The sequence below is a fragment of the Pimephales promelas genome, chromosome 16 (assembly GCF_988280905.1).
Source record: "Pimephales promelas chromosome 16, fPimPro1.hap1.1, whole genome shotgun sequence".
Classification (NCBI taxonomy): domain Eukaryota; kingdom Metazoa; phylum Chordata; class Actinopteri; order Cypriniformes; family Leuciscidae; genus Pimephales; species Pimephales promelas.
In genome coordinates this window covers 12,641,481-12,664,166 of record NC_142784.1, presented here as the reverse complement: position 1 = coordinate 12,664,166, position 22,686 = coordinate 12,641,481, and the positions used below count along the sequence as shown (strand labels likewise).

The 22,686-nt window shown below is 40.9% G+C and overlaps 1 protein-coding gene across 1 annotated transcript in view; it reads right to left on the bottom strand.

The window, feature by feature from the left end:
• LOC120478939 (uncharacterized) overlaps nt 1–22,686 on the bottom strand; it is an 85,630-nt gene that overhangs the window by 2,091 nt on the left and 60,853 nt on the right. Inside the window, exons 22-32 of the mRNA XM_089121009.1 lie at nt 18,567–19,004; nt 16,035–16,469; nt 5,380–5,814; nt 3,025–3,459; nt 2,590–2,847; nt 2,256–2,498; nt 1,922–2,167; nt 1,184–1,441; nt 778–1,080; nt 395–667; nt 220–303 (exon numbers count right to left, since the gene is read on the bottom strand). Of these exons, the coding sequence (XP_088977135.1) occupies nt 220–303; nt 395–667; nt 778–1,080; nt 1,184–1,441; nt 1,922–2,167; nt 2,256–2,498; nt 2,590–2,847; nt 3,025–3,459; nt 5,380–5,814; nt 16,035–16,469; nt 18,567–19,004 (3,408 nt within the window). The remainder of the gene's footprint in view (nt 1–219; nt 304–394; nt 668–777; nt 1,081–1,183; nt 1,442–1,921; nt 2,168–2,255; nt 2,499–2,589; nt 2,848–3,024; nt 3,460–5,379; nt 5,815–16,034; nt 16,470–18,566; nt 19,005–22,686) is intronic.

The following is a 22,686-nucleotide window of genomic DNA, read 5'->3' as shown; positions in this document are numbered from 1 at the left end:
TTATCATGTGGCCCTTCAACAATGTGGATCTAGAACTAGCATTGCTTGCATTATTTTAACTTGTAATTGAACAATAAATGTAATCAGATTACAGAAAACAGATGACTCTATAATGTAAAAATCAAATGAATTATGTTTTGTTTGTTAAATCACTAAAACTACTGTTTCATTAATGAAAAATGTGGGTTCAAAAATGAAACCCAGATCACAAACACTCACCGCACAGTCTGGATATTGCTGTGACTGGAGACGACGCTGTGGATTCTCTCTGCTGATTCGTCTGTTATATTATTGTGACTCACACTATGAGAAGAAATGAGACAGAAACAATAAATGAACAGAAGTGAACATGTGTTTAGTGTTTGTCTATTGCTGTGGTGTCTCAGTAACTCACTTCAGAGTCTGAGTTTTGTGCAGATGCGGCATCAGCGGCTTCATGCAGTGATCCGTGAGTTTGCAGTGACTGAGATCCAGTTCTTTCAGCCCTTCAGAATATTCCAGAAACAGCGCCAGCTGTTCACAAGCGCTCTGGTCCATCTGAGTCTGACTGAGGTCCATCTCTCCTCCTAAAGCCTGTGAAAGAGCCTCAGTCCTCCTCGAAGAGCCTCTCTGAGATCCATCTTTACTGATACAAGCCAGAAACTGCAGCAGCAAAGCTTTACTGCAACTGAAGAGAGGAAGAACAACACAATGATAATATACAGGGAGTTTATATGGAGATAAATAATTGGACTGTGTGATATCAGTAATGAGAGGTATCAGTCAGATATTTCTCACCTCAGCTGGACTCGAGGCAGGATTGGCCAAAGTTGTTTCAGGGCCGTATCAGAGATCTTACAGTCCTGTAAAACCAACTTCACAACACTTTGAGTTTTCTGAAGCACAGATGTGATTAATTTACAGTCTTTATTTGTTAGTTTCAAATGTTCTTGCTTTTTTGTGTCTGTTAAATCCAGAGCCGATCCGCAGGAGAAGTCCAGTGTGTTGTGAAGAGCAGAGAGCAGAACAGATGCTGTCCCCTGCTGGAGATCAGAGGAACTGCAGCCATAAAGCAGCTTTAGCAGCAGCAGCCTGTCAACACTACACACACACACACACACACACACACACACACACTGTTAACGGAGAGATTCTTGAGCAAAACAACAGGCATTATAGTATCAGTGCTGTTAAATGAGCTGACCTGAGTCGTGTGACTCTGCTGAGCAAAGGCAGAAAGCTCTCCAGCTCCCCCTCTGGTATGGAGGTCCAGAGCAGACTGAGTTTAACAGTGTTGCAGTTCTCGAGAGTGAAGCGCAGGGCAGCGCAGTGAACAGAGTCCAACACTCTGCCGTTCAGGTTGATGTCATTTCCTGCTGAACTCATCAGACTGGACACATACTGAGGAGAGCGAGTCTCGTAAATCTCCATAATGATGGACAGAGTAAAGCTGGGACTCATCCTGTGGAGAATAAGATCATTCAGTAAAATCTACTTGAATCAAACTCACTCAGTGAATACAGAGAAGAAAAATACATGTTCTTTAATAAAGATGCAATGGTTTATCCAGAAAGTGACCCAGAAATCTAATTTGCCACGGGACAGCCTGCAAACTTTCTAATATGTATTTAGAATAGTGGTTTTCTATTCATGAGTAAATATAAAGTCTGTGGTCAAACATTACTTTAAAAGATTTTGTTCTACGACAAACATTAAAGTCTTATTTTTATTTATTGATTTTATTTACGAGTTTCTTCAATGATTGAGAAATAAGCCAGGGGACTCTGAAAAACCAGAAGCAACTTTTTAGCAACTTATGTTTTTAAAGCACACAGTGGTTTCACAACTCACATTTGAGGTATGTAAAAAAAAAAGCATATATATAAATGAAATTAAATTAGGGAGGGAAACCATGGCTCTATTCGTGATGGATTATTTTTACCTTTTCAACTTGATTCTCTCTATCAAGGGCAGAAGTTCTCGGATGTTTTCACAAGAGATTTTGCTCTTTCTCAAGTCCAACTTCAGATTCAGAGCTTGATGTGTCAGTAGGTAATGAATCACTTCCCAGGTCAGCGAGCAGGAAGTCAAATCCATCGACACTTTCTTCAGGAAAGAGTGTGTCAGTTCATCATCCTGTGCTTCATACACCACAGAAACCAGCCGCTGAAGAGTCTCTTTAGAGAACCTGAACACACACACACAACTGGACTTGTCAGTTTGTTAAACCGGTAGATTTACTCACAGAAAATGGACCTTGCTGAACACACACAGACCTGATAGTCACAGGTTCCTGGAGACCCAACAGAGCCGTGAGAGACAGAGTCTCTGATTTACAATCAGTAAGATCCAAACACTGAACAGAAAACAGTCTCAGGAGAGACGTCAAGCTGCTCAGGATACGAGAGAGATTTCGCTTCGAGTCTTTTGTGAGCAGTGAAAACTCCTCTATCAGTGGAAAAGGGCCATTCGATGATCTCAGCGCTCTGAACATCTTCACTATCAGTTTGTCTTCCACACTGTCAAAGACAAAATCAGAGATCATGAGAAACATTCAAACAGTATTTCAGGATGATTTAAAAGTGTGACTGCAGATGATGAATGTGAAACCTCAGTTTGTGCAGGTGTGTGATGTGTCTGAAGAGCAGTTTGAGTCCTCTGAGAGAGATGGCGAGTGTCTTCAGAGTCAGGTTTAGTTTGGAGGGCGAACGGCCCAGAACTCTCCCCACAGATCTGCAGGAGCTGCTGGGTAATTTCCCACTCAGAGTAACAGTGAAGTCTAAAGCCCGGAGCAGAGGAGTCACCTGATCTGCCTTCACTCTCGGCCCCAACACTTTACATAGTGATGGGATTAACCGATCAGCATTCCTACAGGACGAGGATTTAATCAATGAAAATTATTAAATATAGATATATAAAAGTATCCTGTCATGGTAATATTTAAACATACTGAACTATGTTTACAATCTGTGGTTGAAAAAGCATACATCTTTAATTAAATATAAAGGCATTTAAAATGGTATTTTAAAAGTGTTTCACACAGACCTGAGCTGTGAGATGTAGGGCAGACACTGGAGGAATCCCCTCACTTCACTCTCTTCATCTGTCCAGTCTCTCAGATCTACTGGTTTCTTCTCTGTCTGCAGTTTCAGCACTTCTAGGAGGATGGAGATCTTTCTCTCTGAGAGCTTTATTCTCCAGACTGCAGGAGCTGACTGATAAACTGACTGTAATGCTGGAAGGACACTCCTGCCTGTTTGAGTCTCATAGTCCTTCACATGTGACCACAGATCCAGCAGGAAATCACACTGAGTATAACAAGTATTCTCATCACAGGGGAAAGATGTGTAACTGCACACAGATGTTAATAGTTCAGTGTAATTTTCTTCTGTATTTGCATCAAACTCTGAAGCTGAAACAAACAGATTCAGCAGAAACTTTACAGCAGTTTCTCTCTTCCTGTAGATAATTTCCCAAAATCTGTGGAGACACACATAATTATCACTTTATTGTCCAGTGTAGAATATAAAATATTGAATAAAAGTGAAAATATAATCCTAGATTCAATATTTTGTAAATTAAAAGGCTGTATTTTCAAAAAATATATTGAACAAAAAATTATTACATTTCAAGGCTTTGGCCACTTTTTACCATGAAGGGATCAAGTGTGAGCCCAAAATGAAGAGGATCAAATCCTGTGAATATTTGATTATGTATTGTGAGATGTATATTTAGACAGAGAGATTAAGATTTTAGCTCGACTATGCAAAAAACCATTGTACCTGTATTATAACCGCATATATAAACAGACTGTGAGCTGCATGAAGCTGATATAATAGAAATACATGAAGAAAATCAATCTCTACAGAGACTGAACAAGAGTGAGAGAAGGATTTGAACAACAGATTTACTCACAACACGACTGTCAGCGGCCAGATCATAAACAGAGACGCTTAGTTAAAACTGTGTCATGAGAGAACAGTGTTGGGCTCGTTACTCAAAACATGGATCATTTACTCATTACTAGTTACTCCTTACAAAAATAATATTATTACTGTACTTATTACTCCCGGACAACAAGTTTACTGATCCAAACAGGCAGTAGCGTAACACACATAAGTATAACGGTGACCGGACAAACTCAAAGGGAACAGACATGAACTAATATACAAAATATAATGAGGTGAACAGATGAACTAAACTAACTAATGACAGTAACCATAGAAACTAACTAGTGGTGAGAATCTAAACAAAGGGAAACCAGGAACTGAAAGATTACAAACTAAAAGTCCAGGAACAAAACAAACTGAAAATAATGGTGACACTTAACAAATAAAAAAAACAAACAAACAAAAAAAAAAAAACATTCCAATTATGTAATTCATTTCTTTGAGACATTCTTTCAAATTTATTTAAGCCACTGAATCAGTTATTATGAAGGTACAACTGCGTCAGACAGACAGTTCTTACACTGTGCTTGTCTGCTGAATATCATTACAGACATTTAAATATCTGGCGGTAACTCTAGATTCGACACTTAGCTTTAAAGGTCATGTTAAAAATTTGTGCAATACATTTTTTTTTTATTTAATACATTTTAGATACATAAGAAACTCTCACCACTGTTACATCCAGTACATATTTAAATGCAATGATCCTTTCCCACCTTTTCTACTGTATAACTGTAAGACAGTCATAAAACCCATATATTCTCTGTATAAAAACTGCCTCAAGATTCATGATAAAAAGACACGTCATTATCATCACTGTCATATGCTGGTCAAATATGATTTAGGACTTAGTCTTGATTCGGAATTTCAAATCATAAACTGTGACAAAAAATAAATAAATGTTATAAGTTACACTACTACTTACCAGAAGTAATATTACTGTAACACATTACTAGTAGCCTATCTAGTTACTGCCCAACACTGCACAAGACTGAACAACTACACTCTAAAAAAAGGCTGGGTTGTTTCAACCCAATTTGTGGTCAAATATGGACAAACCCAACTTTGGATTAAAAATGCAATTAAAAAAATTAACCCAATGGCTGGGTTTGTCCATATTTGACCCACATTTAGGTTGAAACAACCCAGCATTTTTTAGAGTGTAGCAGTTAGTTGGGGCGAATCACACTTACTTTTCAGATTCAAATTACACCAATACCTCTTTATGTAACTGCTTTAAAACAGTTATGATCAGTCTTGTGTAAAATAATTAGATGACTAATTTGTAAGACTAGTCTATAAAGTTTATGCAACAGTGTTTTCAATTCTGGTTCACATTCATAATATATTGTCTTCCTAACATACACTGTACATTAAATTTATTAATTTTATTGTGAGCACTGAATCCAATAATCCAGCATGATTGGTGTGTTCCTCATGAGACTCTCACCTGAGCTGTGAGATGTAGGGCAGACACTGGAGGAATCCCCTCACTTCACTCTCTTCATCTGTCCAGTCTCTCAGATCTACTGGTTTCTTCTCTGTCTGCAGTTTCAGCACTTCTAGGAGGATGGAGATCTTTCTCTCTGAGAGATCTATGATCCAGACTGCAGGAGCTGACTGATAAACTGACTGTAATGCTGGAAGGACACTCCTGCCTGTTTGAGTCTCATAGTCCTTCACATGTGACCACAGATCCAGCAGGAAATCACACTGAGTATAACAAGTATTCTCATCATAGGGGAAAGATGTGTAACTGCACACAGATGTTAATAGTTCAGTGTAATTTTCTTCTGTATTTGCATCAAACTCTGATGCTGAAACAAACAGATTCAGCAGAAACTTTACAGCAGCTTCTCTCTTCCCGTCGATAATGCCAGAAAATCTGTGGAGACACACATAATAATCACTTTATTGTGTGTAGGAGAATATAATATTGAAAAACATGACTCATTGAATTATTAATTAATACAAAAATATATATGAACATTGGGATTTAACTATTCATTCAGTTTATATTTCAGTTGTAGAGGCTGGTTGGTTTTAGAGTGGTGTGTTATAAATATAATCCTATATTAAATATTTAGTAAATAAAAGAATTTCTATATTGCTTTTATTTTTCAGAATCTTAAAAAAAAAAAAAAAAGTCTGAGTAACTGAATTCATTTCCTCAAACCTTTAATTTCCAGAACATGTAATTGGCACATATATTGAGTTGATATGAAGATAAACCTGCGTCAGACACACAGTTTCTACACCGTTGATTGTCTGATTTGACAGTAAACACTTAATCTAGAATAGTCAATCAGTAATATCACACACACACACACACACACACACACACACACACACACACACACACACGCACGCACGCACACGCACGCACGCACGCACGCACGCACGCGCACACACACACACACACACACACACACACAATGTGTTTATAAAACATAAATTGGAGAGAATCCAAAAGCCTCTATATATTTATATAGGGAGAGCTGGTTACACCATGACATCACACATTTTGTTTTTTAACGCCTCCAGGTGACACTATTCTTACATTAAACATAATTTTTTTTAAATGCTTTTTGCATTTACTGAAAATTTATATATATATATATATTCATATTAATGAATGGAAAAAATAGCTCATAATATTTTTTTTTTAATAAAAATTGCATTGTGTCATAAAATCCCCTCAAATTTATAAATAATAATCAAAAAATATTAATAAACAAAAAAACATATTACATTGATTTCCCTGAAGAAAAAAAAACAACAGATTTACTCACAACACGACTGTCAGCGGCCAGATCATAAACAGAGACGCTTAGTTAAAACTGTGTCATGAGAGAACAGTGTTGGGCTCGTTACTCAAAACATGGATCATTTACTCATTACTAGTTACTCCTTACAAAAATAATATTATTATTTTACGTATTACTCCCGGACAACAGTAATTAATTACACTAGTTACATTACTCTTCCATTACACCTCCAAATAATTGGTAATTGAATAATTTTTGCAGCCTGTGAATCCATGAAAGTTACAAATAAACGAAGAGTACAACTGGCTCAAACTGATGATGAGCCATGATTGTTTTAAACCCCTTCTGTTATTTAATAAAGCAGCAACATAGAAAAAATAAAATAAAGTCTGTATTTCAGCCGCTATATGATATGGTTTATAAATGAAGAGTTCAGATGCAAAAGCCTCTAAATGCCATTTGAAATTTTCTTCTAAAATGACCATTTTTATCAAGCTTGTATATTTAAGTTCAGTAATATCACTTAAATGACAATTAATAGGTAATCTTCATTGCCATTTAAGTGAAATTACTGAACTTAAATATACAAGCTTGATAAAAATGATCATTTTAGAAGAAAATTTCAAGTGGCATTTAGAGGCTTTTGCATCTGAACTCTTCAAATGTTCTTCTCAGTCTTCAGACAAAGACTTGCTGCGTTGATGATGTCATGAGCGCACACACACACACACACACACACACACACACAACAACGATTATGAAAATTGATAGTGATGATTGGATTTCTGAATTTCAAATCATTAGCAATTGTGACAAAAAAAGTTACCAGAGGAAGTAATATTACTGTAATGCATTACTAGCCTATCTAGATCCTGCCCAACACTGAACAACAAGCAGTTAGTTAGGGTGAATCACACTTACTTTTCAGATTCAAATTACACCAATACCTCTTTATGTAACTGCTTTAAAACAGTTATGATCAGTCTTGTGTAAAATAATTAAATGACTAACTTGTAAGACTAGTCTATGAAGTTTATGCAACAGTGTTTTAAATTCTGGTTCACGTTCATATATTGTCTTCCTAACACACACTGTACATTAAATTCGTTAATTTTATTGTGAGCACTGAATACAATAATCCATCATGATTGGTGTGTTTCTCATGAGACTCTCACCTGAGCTGTGAGATGTAGGGCAGACACTGGAGGAATCCCCTCACTTCACTCTCTTCATCTGTCCAGTCTATCAGCTCTACTGGTTTCTTCTCTGTCTGCAGTTTCAGCACTTCTAGGAGGATGGAGATCTTTCTCTCTGAGAGCTTTATTCTCCAGACTGCAGGAGCTGACTGATAAACTGACTGTAATGCTGGAAGGACACTCCTGCCTGTTTGAGTCTCATAGTCCTTCACATGTGACCACAGATCCAGCAGTAAATCACACTGAGTCCTGGTATAACATTTATTCTCATAGGGGAAAGATGTGTAACTGCACACAGATGTTAATAGTTCAGTGTAATTTTCTTCTGTATTTGCATCAAACTCTGATGCTGAAACAAACAGATCCAGCAGAAACTTTACAGCAGTTTCTCTCTCCATGTAGATAATGTCAGAAAATCTGTGGAGACACACATAATTATCACTTTATTGTCCAGTGTAGAAGAATATAAAATATTGAAAAACGTGACTCATTGAATTATTAATTAATATAAAAATTTTAGGGCTGTGCAAAAATTAATTGCGATTAATCGCATCCAAAATAAAAGTCTGTGTTTACATAATAATATATGTGTGTGTGCTGTATATAATTATTTTGTATATATAAATACACACACATGCATGTATATATATTTAAGAAAATGTGTTTTTCATATATAAAATATTTATATAATATAGATTATGTATATATATATATATATATATATATATATATACAGAATTTAAGCGCAAATAATTCTTAAATATATACATGCATGCATAGGTATTTATATATACAAAATAATTATATACAGCACACACAAATATATTATGTAAACACAGACTTTTATTTTGGATGCGATTAATCGCAATTAATTTTTGCAGAGCCCTAAAAAATTTATATAAACATTCGGATTTGACTATTACTTCAGTTTATATTTCAGTTGTAGAGGATGGTTGTGTATTGAGTGGTGTGTTGGAAATATAATCGTAAATAAAAAATTTAGTAAATAAAAGTATTTCTGTATAGCTTTTATATTTTGGAATCTAAATAAAAAAATAAAAAGTAAAATAAAAAGTTTGAGTAACTTAATTCATTTCCTCAAACCTTTCATGTCCAGAACATGTAATTGGCAAATATATTGAGTTGATATGAAGATAAACCTGCGTCAGACACACAGTTTCTACACTGTATATTTTCTGATTTGACAGTAACCACTTAATCTAGAGCTCCATTACAGTCAATCAGTAATTTCACACACACACACACACACACACACACACACACACACACACACACACACACACACACACACACACACACACACACACACACACACACACAGTGGTAAGACTGCATCAGCAGATGTGAAATTAAAAAAAATTAAAAATACAAGAGTTACACACAAAATGTGTTTATAAAACATAAATTGTAGAGAATACAAAAGCCTCTATATATTTATATAGGGAGAGCTGGTTACACCATGACATCACACATTTTTGTTTTTTAAATACTCACCCACCCACTTGCCGCTTTCACTTTCATTACTGACAGCTGTTATCACTTTTCATTAGGCTCATCTCTCTCCACCTGTCTCTCGTTCCCCCCCTCATTATCTTGGCTTTTTCTTACCTTCTCTTCCTTGTCTTGTTGTCAGTTTGTTCGTAAGTTTCTATGCGTGCATCTGTCTTAAGTCCAGTCCTGTCTAGAAGCATATCTCTGATTACTTCGAGTGTTATTCTGTGTCCATGCGATATACTTCCAGAACCATACCTGCTAGGAGTCTGAGGCTGTGTTCCTTCTCCATGCTCGCTATCTACCCTGTGAGTTTCTGGGTCCCATCTGCTCCAGCTCTCTGCTCATCTTTGCCTGAACCACAGAGGGAGTTTTCTGTTCAAGTTCGACTGCCTGTTCTACAGGAGCCCTCTGTTGCTGTTTAATATTATTCCTCTGTCACAAGTTACCTGTGGTCTTCCTGCCATTGCTATTAAAAGAGCTGTGATTGTCGCCCTCGCTTCTGAGTCCTCTCTAAATCCATCACAGAACAAACTGACCAAGAATGGACTCAGCGAATGGCAACGCGTTCCAGTCCGCTGTCAAACATCAGGGTGTTCTCCTGGGCAAGCATGAGGAGGACATCTCCGCAGCCAGACACGCGGTCGAGACTTTGGCCGCCCAGATGTCGGATCTTTCCTGTCAGGTCCACAACTTGCGTCTCCAGCCTCCCTCCTCGCTGGGGTCTCTTGACTCTCCGGAGCCCCGGATAAATAATCCGCCCGTGTTCCTGGGTGAGGCCACACAGTGTCGGTCGTTTTTGACCCAATGTGAGGTAATATTCTCCCTGCAACCATTGACGTACGCGAAGGAACGCACTAAGGTGGCGTACGTTATCTCCCTTCTCGCCGGCCGGGCACGGGAATGGGCAGCGGCTAACTGGGAGGCGGAGAGGGATTGCGTCTTCAGCTTCGCACTGTTTAAGGACGAGATGATCCGGGTTTTCGACCGTTCTGCTCACGGCGAGGAGGCTTCGCGGTTGCTGTCTTCTCTCCGGCAGGGGAGGCGCTCGGTTTCTGATTTCTCCATAGAATTTCAGACTCTAGCTACCACCTGCGGCTGGAACCAACCCGCGTTGGTCGCTCGTTTTCTGGAGGGTCTCAACTCCGAGCTGAGAGAGGAGATCCTTATCCGAGAGGTCCCCGCTCGGCTCGACGAGCTCATTCAACTGGCGATTCGAGTGGAGAAGAGATTCGACTTACGACGCCGAGCTCGCCGCATGGAGTCCGTCCTGGGGGCCACGCCTACTGCTGGTTCCGTTATACCTTCTCCGAGTCCGGATCCCGAGCCCATGCAGCTTGGAGGTCTGCGAATCTCCCCTAAGGAACGGGAGAGGAGACTGGTTAATCGACTTTGTATGTACTGTGCTGCTCCCGACCACTTTGCTTTGTCGTGCCCAGTAAAAGCCAGCGCTCGTCAGTAGGCGGAGGGTTACTGGCGAGCGCAATCTCTAGAGAGATCCCTTCAGACTCTTGCACTACTCTACCTGTGCATCTTCAGTGGTCCAGTTCATCTGTCTCCTGCTCTGCCATGATCGACTCTGGGGCCGAGGGAAATTTCGTGGATGAGGAGTGGGCCCGGCAGCAGGGTATTCCCCTCACCTATTTAAAGCATTCAACCCCCCTTTTCGCCCTAGACGGTAGTTCCCTACCTAGGGTTCTAAGAGAGACCGTTCCACTGACTCTTACCGTTTCTGGTAATCATCGAGAGACTATTTCTTTTCTTGTTTTTCGTTCGCCTTTTACTCCAGTAGTATTAGGCCATCCCTGGCTTAAACGTCATAATCCCCATATCGATTGGTCCCTTGGCTCTATCTTGTCTTGGAAGTTATCGTGTCATGTTGATTGTCTTATGTCTGCTGTTCCTCCTGTGTCTTCTGTTTCTGTGTTTCAGGAGGAGGCAGGGGATTTGTCTGGAGTACCGGAGGAGTATCACGATTTGCGGGAGGTATTCAGTCGTTCCCGGGCCACTTCTCTCCCTCCTCACCGCCCCTACGATTGTGGTATTGAGCTTCTCCCGGGTACCACGCCCCCTCGGGGAAGACTTTATTCTCTCTCGGCTCCTGAACGGGAGGCGTTAGAGAATTATTTGTCTGACTCTCTCAAGGCTGGCACTATTGTCCCGTCCTCGTCTCCGGCCGGTGCGGGTTTTTTCTTCGTCAAGAAAAAAGACGGCTCTTTGCGTCCCTGCATAGATTATCGGGGGCTGAATGACATCACGGTTAAGAACCGCTATCCCTTACCACTGATGTCTTCAGCTTTCGAGATCTTGCAGGGAGCAAAGATTTTTTCTAAGCTTGATCTTCGCAATGCTTACCATCTTGTACGAATTAAGGAGGGGGACGAGTGGAAGACCGCTTTTAATACACCCCTCGGGCACTTTGAATACCGGGTCCTTCCGTTCGGTTTGGTCAACGCCCCCGCCGTCTTTCAAGCCCTTGTCAACGATGTCCTTCGGGATATGCTAAATGTGTTCGTGTTTGTGTATCTCGATGACATATTGATTTTCTCACCCTCCCTCCAAGTCCATGTGCAGCATGTACGCCGCGTACTCCAGCGCTTACACGAGAATCGCCTCTTTGTAAAGGCTGAGAAATGCTCTTTTCACGTGCCTTCCGTTACATTCTTAGGTTCGGTCATCTCGGCTGAGGGAATCAGTATGGATTCGTCTAAGGTCCAGGCGGTAGTTGACTGGTCCGTTCCTGATTCTCGTGTCGCGTTACAGCGCTTTCTTGGATTTGCTAATTTTTATCGCCGCTTTATACGCAATTTCAGTCAAGTAGCCGCGCCGCTCACCGCCCTGACCTCAGTTAAGTCCTGTTTTAGGTGGTCAGAATCCGCTCAAGAGGCTTTTGACCGTCTAAAGGTTCTCTTTACCACCGCACCCATTCTGATCATGCCGGATATCACTAGACAGTTTATTGTCGAGGTCGACGCGTCGGAGGTAGGGGTAGGCGCCGTTCTTTCTCAGCGGTCAGCCTCCGATAACAAGGTACATCCTTGCGCTTTTTTTTCGCACCGTCTGTCTTCCGCGGAACGTAATTACGATGTCGGCAATCGGGAACTGCTCGCCATTCGTCTGGCTTTAGGCGAATGGCGCCAGTGGTTGGAGGGTTCCTCCGTTCCTTTTGTCGTCTGGACCGACCATCGAAATTTAGAATACATCCGTTCCGCAAAGAGACTGAACGCACGCCAGGCTCGCTGGTCGCTGTTTTTCACGCGCTTCGACTTCTCCATCTCTTATCGGCCCGGGTCCAAGAATGTTAAACCGGACGCGCTGTCTCGCCTCTTTGGTTCCTCCTCCTCTTCTTCCACCCGGGAGGAGATTATTCCCCCTGGTCGTGTGGTGGGAGCGGCGATTTGGGGAATCGAGAGACAGGTGAAGCGTGCTCTTTCCCATGCCGTCACTCCGCGAGATTGTCCTAGGGGCTCTTTATTCGTTCCGGTGCCCACTCGCCTAGCCGTCCTTCAGTGGGGACATTCTTCCAAATTGTCAGCCCATCCCGGCGTTCGGGGCACTATCGCGCTTATTTGCCAACGCTTTTGGTGGCCCACCTTAGTTCATGACGCGCGCCGTTTTATCGCTTCTTGTTCTGTCTGTGCCCAGACCAAGGCTGGTAATTCTCCGCCCGCTGGTCTGTTACGCCCGCTACCAGTTCCTACTCGTCCGTGGTCTCATATAGCGCTCGACTTTATCACGGGTCTCCCTGCTTCGGCCGGTAATACCGTCATTCTTACCGTGGTCGACCGTTTTTCGAAGTCCGCGCACTTCATTCCTCTCGCCAAGCTTCCCTCTGCCAAGGAGACCGCCCAGATAATGGTTAATCATGTTTTCAGATTGCACGGTTTGCCCACCGACGTCGTTTCTGATAGGGGCCCGCAATTCTCATCACAATTCTGGAAAGAATTTTGTCGTCTTATTGGTGCCACCGTCAGCCTCTCTTCGGGGTTTAATCCCCAGACTAACGGTCAGGCCGAACGTGCCAATCAGATTGTGGCCCGCATTCTCCGCAGTCTGGCGTTCCGTAATCCTGCGTCTTGGGCTGAGCAGCTTCCCTGGGCAGAATATTCCCACAATTCTCTCCCATCTTCTGCCACGGGGCTCTCACCCTTTCATTGTTGTCTCGGCTACCAACCTCCGCTTTTTCCCTCGCAAGAGACAGAGTCTAACTGTCCCTCCGTTCAGACGTTCATCAGTCGCTGCAAGCGAACTTGGAGGAGAGTGAGATCGTCCCTTTGTCGTGCTAGGAGACGCATGAGCATCTCGGCTAATAAGTATCGCATTAAGAGTCCCCGCTATTGTGTTGGCCAGAGAGTGTGGCTCTCCACTTCCAATTTACCTCTTCAGTCCGACTCTCGCAAGTTGGCTCCCCGTTTTATCGGGCCATTCCGTATAGTCAAGATTATAAATCCTGTCGCCGTCAAGCTTCATTTACCTCCCAACCTTCGTCGCATCCACCCGGTTTTCCACGTCTCCTGCGTTAAGCCCGTTAATCGCTCGACTTCTCGTACCGCGTTCTCGGCAGTCCGTGTGGAGGATTCTCCTGTCTATACTGTCCGTAAGATCTTGGATATGCGTCGTCGGGGTCGAGGACATCAGTACCTGGTCGATTGGGAGGGGTACGGGCCTGAGGAGAGAAGCTGGGTTTCCCCCCGGGACATCCTGGACCCCTCGCTCATTGATGATTTCCTCCGGTCTCGCCAGGGTTCCTCCTAGGGAGCGCCAGGTGGCGCTCTTTGAGGAGGGGGTACTGTCATGATCCTGGCTCGTTCTCTGTCTCCCCCTGCTGGATATTCGTTCACTCACTCACCCACTTGCCGCTTTCACTTTCATTACTGACAGCTGTTATCACTTTTCATTAGGCTCATCTCTCTCCACCTGTCTCTCGTTCCCCCCCTCATTATCTTGGCTTTTTCTTACCTTCTCTTCCTTGTCTTGTTGTCAGTTTGTTCGTAAGTTTCTATGCGTGCATCTGTCTTAAGTCCAGTCCTGTCTAGAAGCATATCTCTGATTACTTCGAGTGTTATTCTGTGTCCATGCGATATACTTCCAGAACCATACCTGCTAGGAGTCTGAGGCTGTGTTCCTTCTCCATGCTTGCTATCCCGGCCCTGTGAGTTTCTGGGTCCCATCTGCTCCAGCTCTCTGCTCATCTTTGCCTGAACCACAGAGGGAGTTTTCTGTTCAAGTTCGACTGCCTGTTCTACAGGAGCTCTCTGTTGCTGTTTAATATTATTCCTCTGTCACAAGTTACCTGTGGTCTTCCTGCCATTGCTATTAAAAGAGCTGTGATTGTCGCCCTCGCTTCTGAGTCCTCTCTAAATCCATCACAATAACGGTGACCGGACAAACTCAAAGGGAACAGACATGAACTAATATACAAAATATAATGAGGTGAACAGATGAACTAAACTAACTAATGACAGTAACCATAGAAACTAACTAGTGGTGAGAATCTAAACAAAGGGAAACCAGGAACTGAAAGATTACAAACTAAAAGTCCAGGAACAAAACAAACTGAAAATAATGGTGACACTTAACAAATAAAAAAAAACATTCCAATTATGTAATTCATTTCTTTGAGACATTCTTTCAAATTTATTTAAGCCACTGAATCAGTTATTATGAAGGTACAACTGCGTCAGACAGACAGTTCTTACACTGTGCTTGTCTGCTGAATATCATTACAGACATTTAAATATCTGGCGGTAACTCTAGATTTGACACTTAGCTTTAAAGGTCATGTTAAAAATTTGTGCAATACATTTTTTTTTTATTTAATACATTTTAGATACATAAGAAACTCTCACCACTGTTACATCCAGTACATATTTAAATGCAATGATCCTTTCCCACCTTTTCTACTGTATAACTGTAAGACAGTCATAAAACCCATATATTCTCTGTATAAAAACTGCCTCAAGATTCATGATAAAAAGACACGTCATTATCATCACTGTCATATGCTGGTCAAATATGATTTAGGACTTAGTCTTGATTCGGAATTTCAAATCATAAACTGTGACAAAAAATAAATAAATGTTATAAGTTACACTACTACTTACCAGAAGTAATATTACTGTAACACATTACTAGTAGCCTATCTAGTTACTGCCCAACACTGCACAAGACTGAACAACTACACTCTAAAAAAAGGCTGGGTTGTTTCAACCCAATTTGTGGTCAAATATGGACAAACCCAACTTTGGATTAAAAATGCAATTAAAAAAATTAACCCAATGGCTGGGTTTGTCCATATTTGACCCACATTTAGGTTGAAACAACCCAGCATTTTTTAGAGTGTAGCAGTTAGTTGGGGCGAATCACACTTACTTTTCAGATTCAAATTACACCAATACCTCTTTATGTAACTGCTTTAAAACAGTTATGATCAGTCTTGTGTAAAATAATTAGATGACTAATTTGTAAGACTAGTCTATAAAGTTTATGCAACAGTGTTTTCAATTCTGGTTCACATTCATAATATATTGTCTTCCTAACATACACTGTACATTAAATTTATTAATTTTATTGTGAGCACTGAATCCAATAATCCAGCATGATTGGTGTGTTCCTCATGAGACTCTCACCTGAGCTGTGAGATGTAGGGCAGACACTGGAGGAATCCCCTCACTTCACTCTCTTCATCTGTCCAGTCTCTCAGATCTACTGGTTTCTTCTCTGTCTGCAGTTTCAGCACTTCTAGGAGGATGGAGATCTTTCTCTCTGAGAGCTTTATTCTCCAGACTGCAGGAGCTGACTGATAAACTGACTGTAATGCTGGAAGGACACTCCTGCCTGTTTGAGTCTCATAGTCCTTCACATGTGACCACAGATCCAGCAGGAAATCACACTGAGTATAACAATAATCCTCATCATAGGGGAAAGATGTGTAGCTGCACACAGATGTTAATAGTTCAGTGTAATTTTCTTCTGTATTTGCATCAAACTCTGATGCTGAAACAAACAGATTCAGCAGAAACTTTACAGCAGCTTCTCTCTTCCCGTCGATAATGCCAGAAAATCTGTGGAGACACACATAATAATCACTTTATTGTCCAGTGTAGGAGAATATAATATTGAAAAACATGACTCATTGAATTATTAATTAATACAAAAATATATATGAACATTGGGATTTAACTATTCATTCAGTTTATATTTCAGTTGTAGAGGCTGGTTGGTTTTAGAGTGGTGTGTTATAAATATAATCCTATATTAAATATTTAGTAAATAAAAGAATTTCTATATTGCTTTTATTTTTCAGAATCTTAAAAAAAAAAAAAAAAAAAAAAAGTCTGAGTAACTGAATTCATTTCCTCAAACCTTTAATTTCCAGAACATGTAATTGGCACATATATTGAGTTGATATGAAGATAAACCTGCGTCAGACACACAGTTTCTACACCGTTGATTGTCTGATTTGACAGTAAACACTTAATCTAGAATAGTCAATCAGTAATATCACACACACACACACACACACACACACACACACACACACACGCACGCACGCGCGCGCGCGCGCGCACGCACGCACACACACACACACACACACACACACACACACACACACACACACACACACACACACACACACACACACACACACACACAATGTGTTTATAAAACATAAATTGGAGAGAATCCAAAAGCCTCTATATATTTATATAGGGAGAGCTGGTTACACCATGACATCACACATTTTGTTTTTTAACGCCTCCAGGTGACACTATTCTTACATTAAACATAATTTTTTTTAAATGCTTTTTGCATTTACTGAAAATTTATATATATATATATATTCATATTAATGAATGGAAAAAATAGCTCATAATATTTTTTTTTAATAAAAATTGCATTGTGTCATAAAATCCCCTCAAATTTATAAATAATAATCAAAAAATATTAATAAACAAAAAAACATATTACATTGATTTCCCTGAAGAAAAAAAAACAACAGATTTACTCACAACACGACTGTCAGCGGCCAGATCATAAACAGAGACGCTTAGTTAAAACTGTGTCATGAGAGAACAGTGTTGGGCTCGTTACTCAAAACATGGATCATTTACTCATTACTAGTTACTCCTTACAAAAATAATATTATTATTTTACGTATTACTCCCGGACAACAGTAATTAATTACACTAGTTACATTACTCTTCCATTACACCTCCAAATAATTGGTAATTGAATAATTTTTGCAGCCTGTGAATCCATGAAAGTTACAAATAAACGAAGAGTACAACTGGCTCAAACTGATGATGAGCCATGATTGTTTTAAACCCCTTCTGTTATTTAATAAAGCAGCAACATAGAAAAAATAAAATAAAGTCTGTATTTCAGCCGCTATATGATATGGTTTATAAATGAAGAGTTCAGATGCAAAAGCCTCTAAATGCCATTTGAAATTTTCTTCTAAAATGACCATTTTTATCAAGCTTGTATATTTAAGTTCAGTAATATCACTTAAATGACAATTAATAGGTAATCTTCATTGCCATTTAAGTGAAATTACTGAACTTAAATATACAAGCTTGATAAAAATGATCATTTTAGAAGAAAATTTCAAGTGGCACTTAGAGGCTTTTGCATCTGAACTCTTCAAATGTTCTTCTCAGTCTTCAGACAAAGACTTGCTGCGTTGATGATGTCATGAGCGCACACACACACACACACACACACACACACAACAACGATTATGAAAATTGATAGTGATGATTGGATTTCTGAATTTCAAATCATTAGCAATTGTGACAAAAAAAGTTACCAGAGGAAGTAATATTACTGTAATGCATTACTAGCCTATCTAGATCCTGCCCAACACTGAACAACAAGCAGTTAGTTAGGGTGAATCACACTTACTTTTCAGATTCAAATTACACCAATACCTCTTTATGTAACTGCTTTAAAACAGTTATGATCAGTCTTGTGTAAAATAATTAAATGACTAACTTGTAAGACTAGTCTATGAAGTTTATGCAACAGTGTTTTAAATTCTGGTTCACGTTCATATATTGTCTTCCTAACACACACTGTACATTAAATTCGTTAATTTTATTGTGAGCACTGAATACAATAATCCAGCATGATTGGTGTGTTCCTCATGAGAGTCTCACCTGAGCTGTGAGATGTAGGGCAGACACTGGAGGAATCCCCTCACTTCACTCTCTTCATCTGTCCAGTCTATCAGCTCTACTGGTTTCTTCTCTGTCTGCAGTTTCAGCACTTCTAGGAGGATGGAGATCTTTCTCTCTGAGAGCTTTATTCTCCAGACTGCAGGAGCTGACTGATAAACTGACTGTAATGCTGGAAGGACACTCCTGCCTGTTTGAGTCTCATAGTCCTTCACATGTGACCACAGATCCAGCAGGAAATCACACTGAGTCCCGGTATAACATTTATTCTCATAGTGGAAAGATGTGTAACTGCACACAGATGTTAATAGTTCAGTGTAATTTTCTTCTGTATTTGCATCAAACTCTGATGCTGAAACAAACAGATCCAGCAGAAACTTTACAGCAGTTTCTCTCTCCATGTAGATAATGTCAGAAAATCTGTGGAGACACACATAATTATCACTTTATTGTCCAGTGTAGAAGAATATAAAATATTGAAAAACGTGACTCATTGAATTATTAATTAATATAAAAATTTTAGGGCTGTGCAAAAATTAATTGCGATTAATCGCATCCAAAATAAAAGTCTGTGTTTACATAATAATATATGTGTGTGTGCTGTATATAATTATTTTGTATATATAAATACACACACATGCATGTATATATATTTAAGAAAATGTGTTTTTCATATATAAAATATTTATATAATATAGATTATGTATATATATATATATATATATATATATATATATATATATATATATATATACAGAATTTAAGCGCAAATAATTCTTAAATATATACATGCATGCATAGGTATTTATATATACAAAATAATTATATACAGCACACACAAATATATTATGTAAACACAGACTTTTATTTTGGATGCGATTAATCGCAATTAATTTTTGCAGAGCCCTAAAAAATTTATATAAACATTCGGATTTGACTATTACTTCAGTTTATATTTCAGTTGTAGAGGATGGTTGTGTATTGAGTGGTGTGTTGGAAATATAATCGTAAATAAAAAATTTAGTAAATAAAAGTATTTCTGTATAGCTTTTATATTTTGGAATCTAAATAAAAAAATAAAAAGTAAAATAAAAAGTTTGAGTAACTTAATTCATTTCCTCAAACCTTTCATGTCCAGAACATGTAATTGGCACATATATTGAGTTGATATGAAGATAAACCTGCGTCAGACACACAGTTTCTACACTGTATATTTTCTGATTTGACAGTAACCGCTTAATCTAGAGCTCCATTACAGTCAATCAGTAATTTCACACACACACACACACACACACACACACACACACACACACACACACACACACACACACACACACACACACACACACACACACACACACACACACACACACACACACACACACACACACACACACACACACACACACACACACACACACACACACACAGTGGTAAGACTGCATCAGCAGATGTGAAATTAAAAAAAATTAAAAATACAAGAGTTACACACAAAATGTGTTTATAAAACATAAATTGTAGAGAATACAAAAGCCTCTATATATTTATATAGGGAGAGCTGGTTACACCATGACATCACACATTTTTGTTTTTTAAATACTCACCCACCCACTTGCCGCTTTCACTTTCATTACTGACAGCTGTTATCACTTTTCATTAGGCTCATCTCTCTCCACCTGTCTCTCGTTCCCCCCCCTCATTATCTTGGCTTTTTCTTACCTTCTCTTCCTTGTCTTGTTGTCAGTTTGTTCGTAAGTTTCTATGCGTGCATCTGTCTTAAGTCCAGTCCTGTCTAGAAGCATATCTCTGATTACTTCGAGTGTTATTCTGTGTCCATGCGATATACTTCCAGAACCATACCTGCTAGGAGTCTGAGGCTGTGTTCCTTCTCCATGCTCGCTATCTACCCTGTGAGTTTCTGGGTCCCATCTGCTCCAGCTCTCTGCTCATCTTTGCCTGAACCACAGAGGGAGTTTTCTGTTCAAGTTCGACTGCCTGTTCTACAGGAGCCCTCTGTTGCTGTTTAATATTATTCCTCTGTCACAAGTTACCTGTGGTCTTCCTGCCATTGCTATTAAAAGAGCTGTGATTGTCGCCCTCGCTTCTGAGTCCTCTCTAAATCCATCACAGAACAAACTGACCAAGAATGGACTCAGCGAATGGCAACGCGTTCCAGTCCGCTGTCAAACATCAGGGTGTTCTCCTGGGCAAGCATGAGGAGGACATCTCCGCAGCCAGACACGCGGTCGAGACTTTGGCCGCCCAGATGTCGGATCTTTCCTGTCAGGTCCACAACTTGCGTCTCCAGCCTCCCTCCTCGCTGGGGTCTCTTGACTCTCCGGAGCCCCGGATAAATAATCCGCCCGTGTTCCTGGGTGAGGCCACACAGTGTCGGTCGTTTTTGACCCAATGTGAGGTAATATTCTCCCTGCAACCATTGACGTACGCGAAGGAACGCACTAAGGTGGCGTACGTTATCTCCCTTCTCGCCGGCCGGGCACGGGAATGGGCAGCGGCTAACTGGGAGGCGGAGAGGGATTGCGTCTTCAGCTTCGCACTGTTTAAGGACGAGATGATCCGGGTTTTCGACCGTTCTGCTCACGGCGAGGAGGCTTCGCGGTTGCTGTCTTCTCTCCGGCAGGGGAGGCGCTCGGTTTCTGATTTCTCCATAGAATTTCAGACTCTAGCTACCACCTGCGGCTGGAACCAACCCGCGTTGGTCGCTCGTTTTCTGGAGGGTCTCAACTCCGAGCTGAGAGAGGAGATCCTTATCCGAGAGGTCCCCGCTCGGCTCGACGAGCTCATTCAACTGGCGATTCGAGTGGAGAAGAGATTCGACTTACGACGCCGAGCTCGCCGCATGGAGTCCGTCCTGGGGGCCACGCCTACTGCTGGTTCCGTTATACCTTCTCCGAGTCCGGATCCCGAGCCCATGCAGCTTGGAGGTCTGCGAATCTCCCCTAAGGAACGGGAGAGGAGACTGGTTAATCGACTTTGTATGTACTGTGCTGCTCCCGACCACTTTGCTTTGTCGTGCCCAGTAAAAGCCAGCGCTCGTCAGTAGGCGGAGGGTTACTGGCGAGCGCAATCTCTAGAGAGATCCCTTCAGACTCTTGCACTACTCTACCTGTGCATCTTCAGTGGTCCAGTTCATCTGTCTCCTGCTCTGCCATGATCGACTCTGGGGCCGAGGGAAATTTCGTGGATGAGGAGTGGGCCCGGCAGCAGGGTATTCCCCTCACCTATTTAAAGCATTCAACCCCCCTTTTCGCCCTAGACGGTAGTTCCCTACCTAGGGTTCTAAGAGAGACCGTTCCACTGACTCTTACCGTTTCTGGTAATCATCGAGAGACTATTTCTTTTCTTGTTTTTCGTTCGCCTTTTACTCCAGTAGTATTAGGCCATCCCTGGCTTAAACGTCATAATCCCCATATCGATTGGTCCCTTGGCTCTATCTTGTCTTGGAAGTTATCGTGTCATGTTGATTGTCTTATGTCTGCTGTTCCTCCTGTGTCTTCTGTTTCTGTGTTTCAGGAGGAGGCAGGGGATTTGTCTGGAGTACCGGAGGAGTATCACGATTTGCGGGAGGTATTCAGTCGTTCCCGGGCCACTTCTCTCCCTCCTCACCGCCCCTACGATTGTGGTATTGAGCTTCTCCCGGGTACCACGCCCCCTCGGGGAAGACTTTATTCTCTCTCGGCTCCTGAACGGGAGGCGTTAGAGAATTATTTGTCTGACTCTCTCAAGGCTGGCACTATTGTCCCGTCCTCGTCTCCGGCCGGTGCGGGTTTTTTCTTCGTCAAGAAAAAAGACGGCTCTTTGCGTCCCTGCATAGATTATCGGGGGCTGAATGACATCACGGTTAAGAACCGCTATCCCTTACCACTGATGTCTTCAGCTTTCGAGATCTTGCAGGGAGCAAAGATTTTTTCTAAGCTTGATCTTCGCAATGCTTACCATCTTGTACGAATTAAGGAGGGGGACGAGTGGAAGACCGCTTTTAATACACCCCTCGGGCACTTTGAATACCGGGTCCTTCCGTTCGGTTTGGTCAACGCCCCCGCCGTCTTTCAAGCCCTTGTCAACGATGTCCTTCGGGATA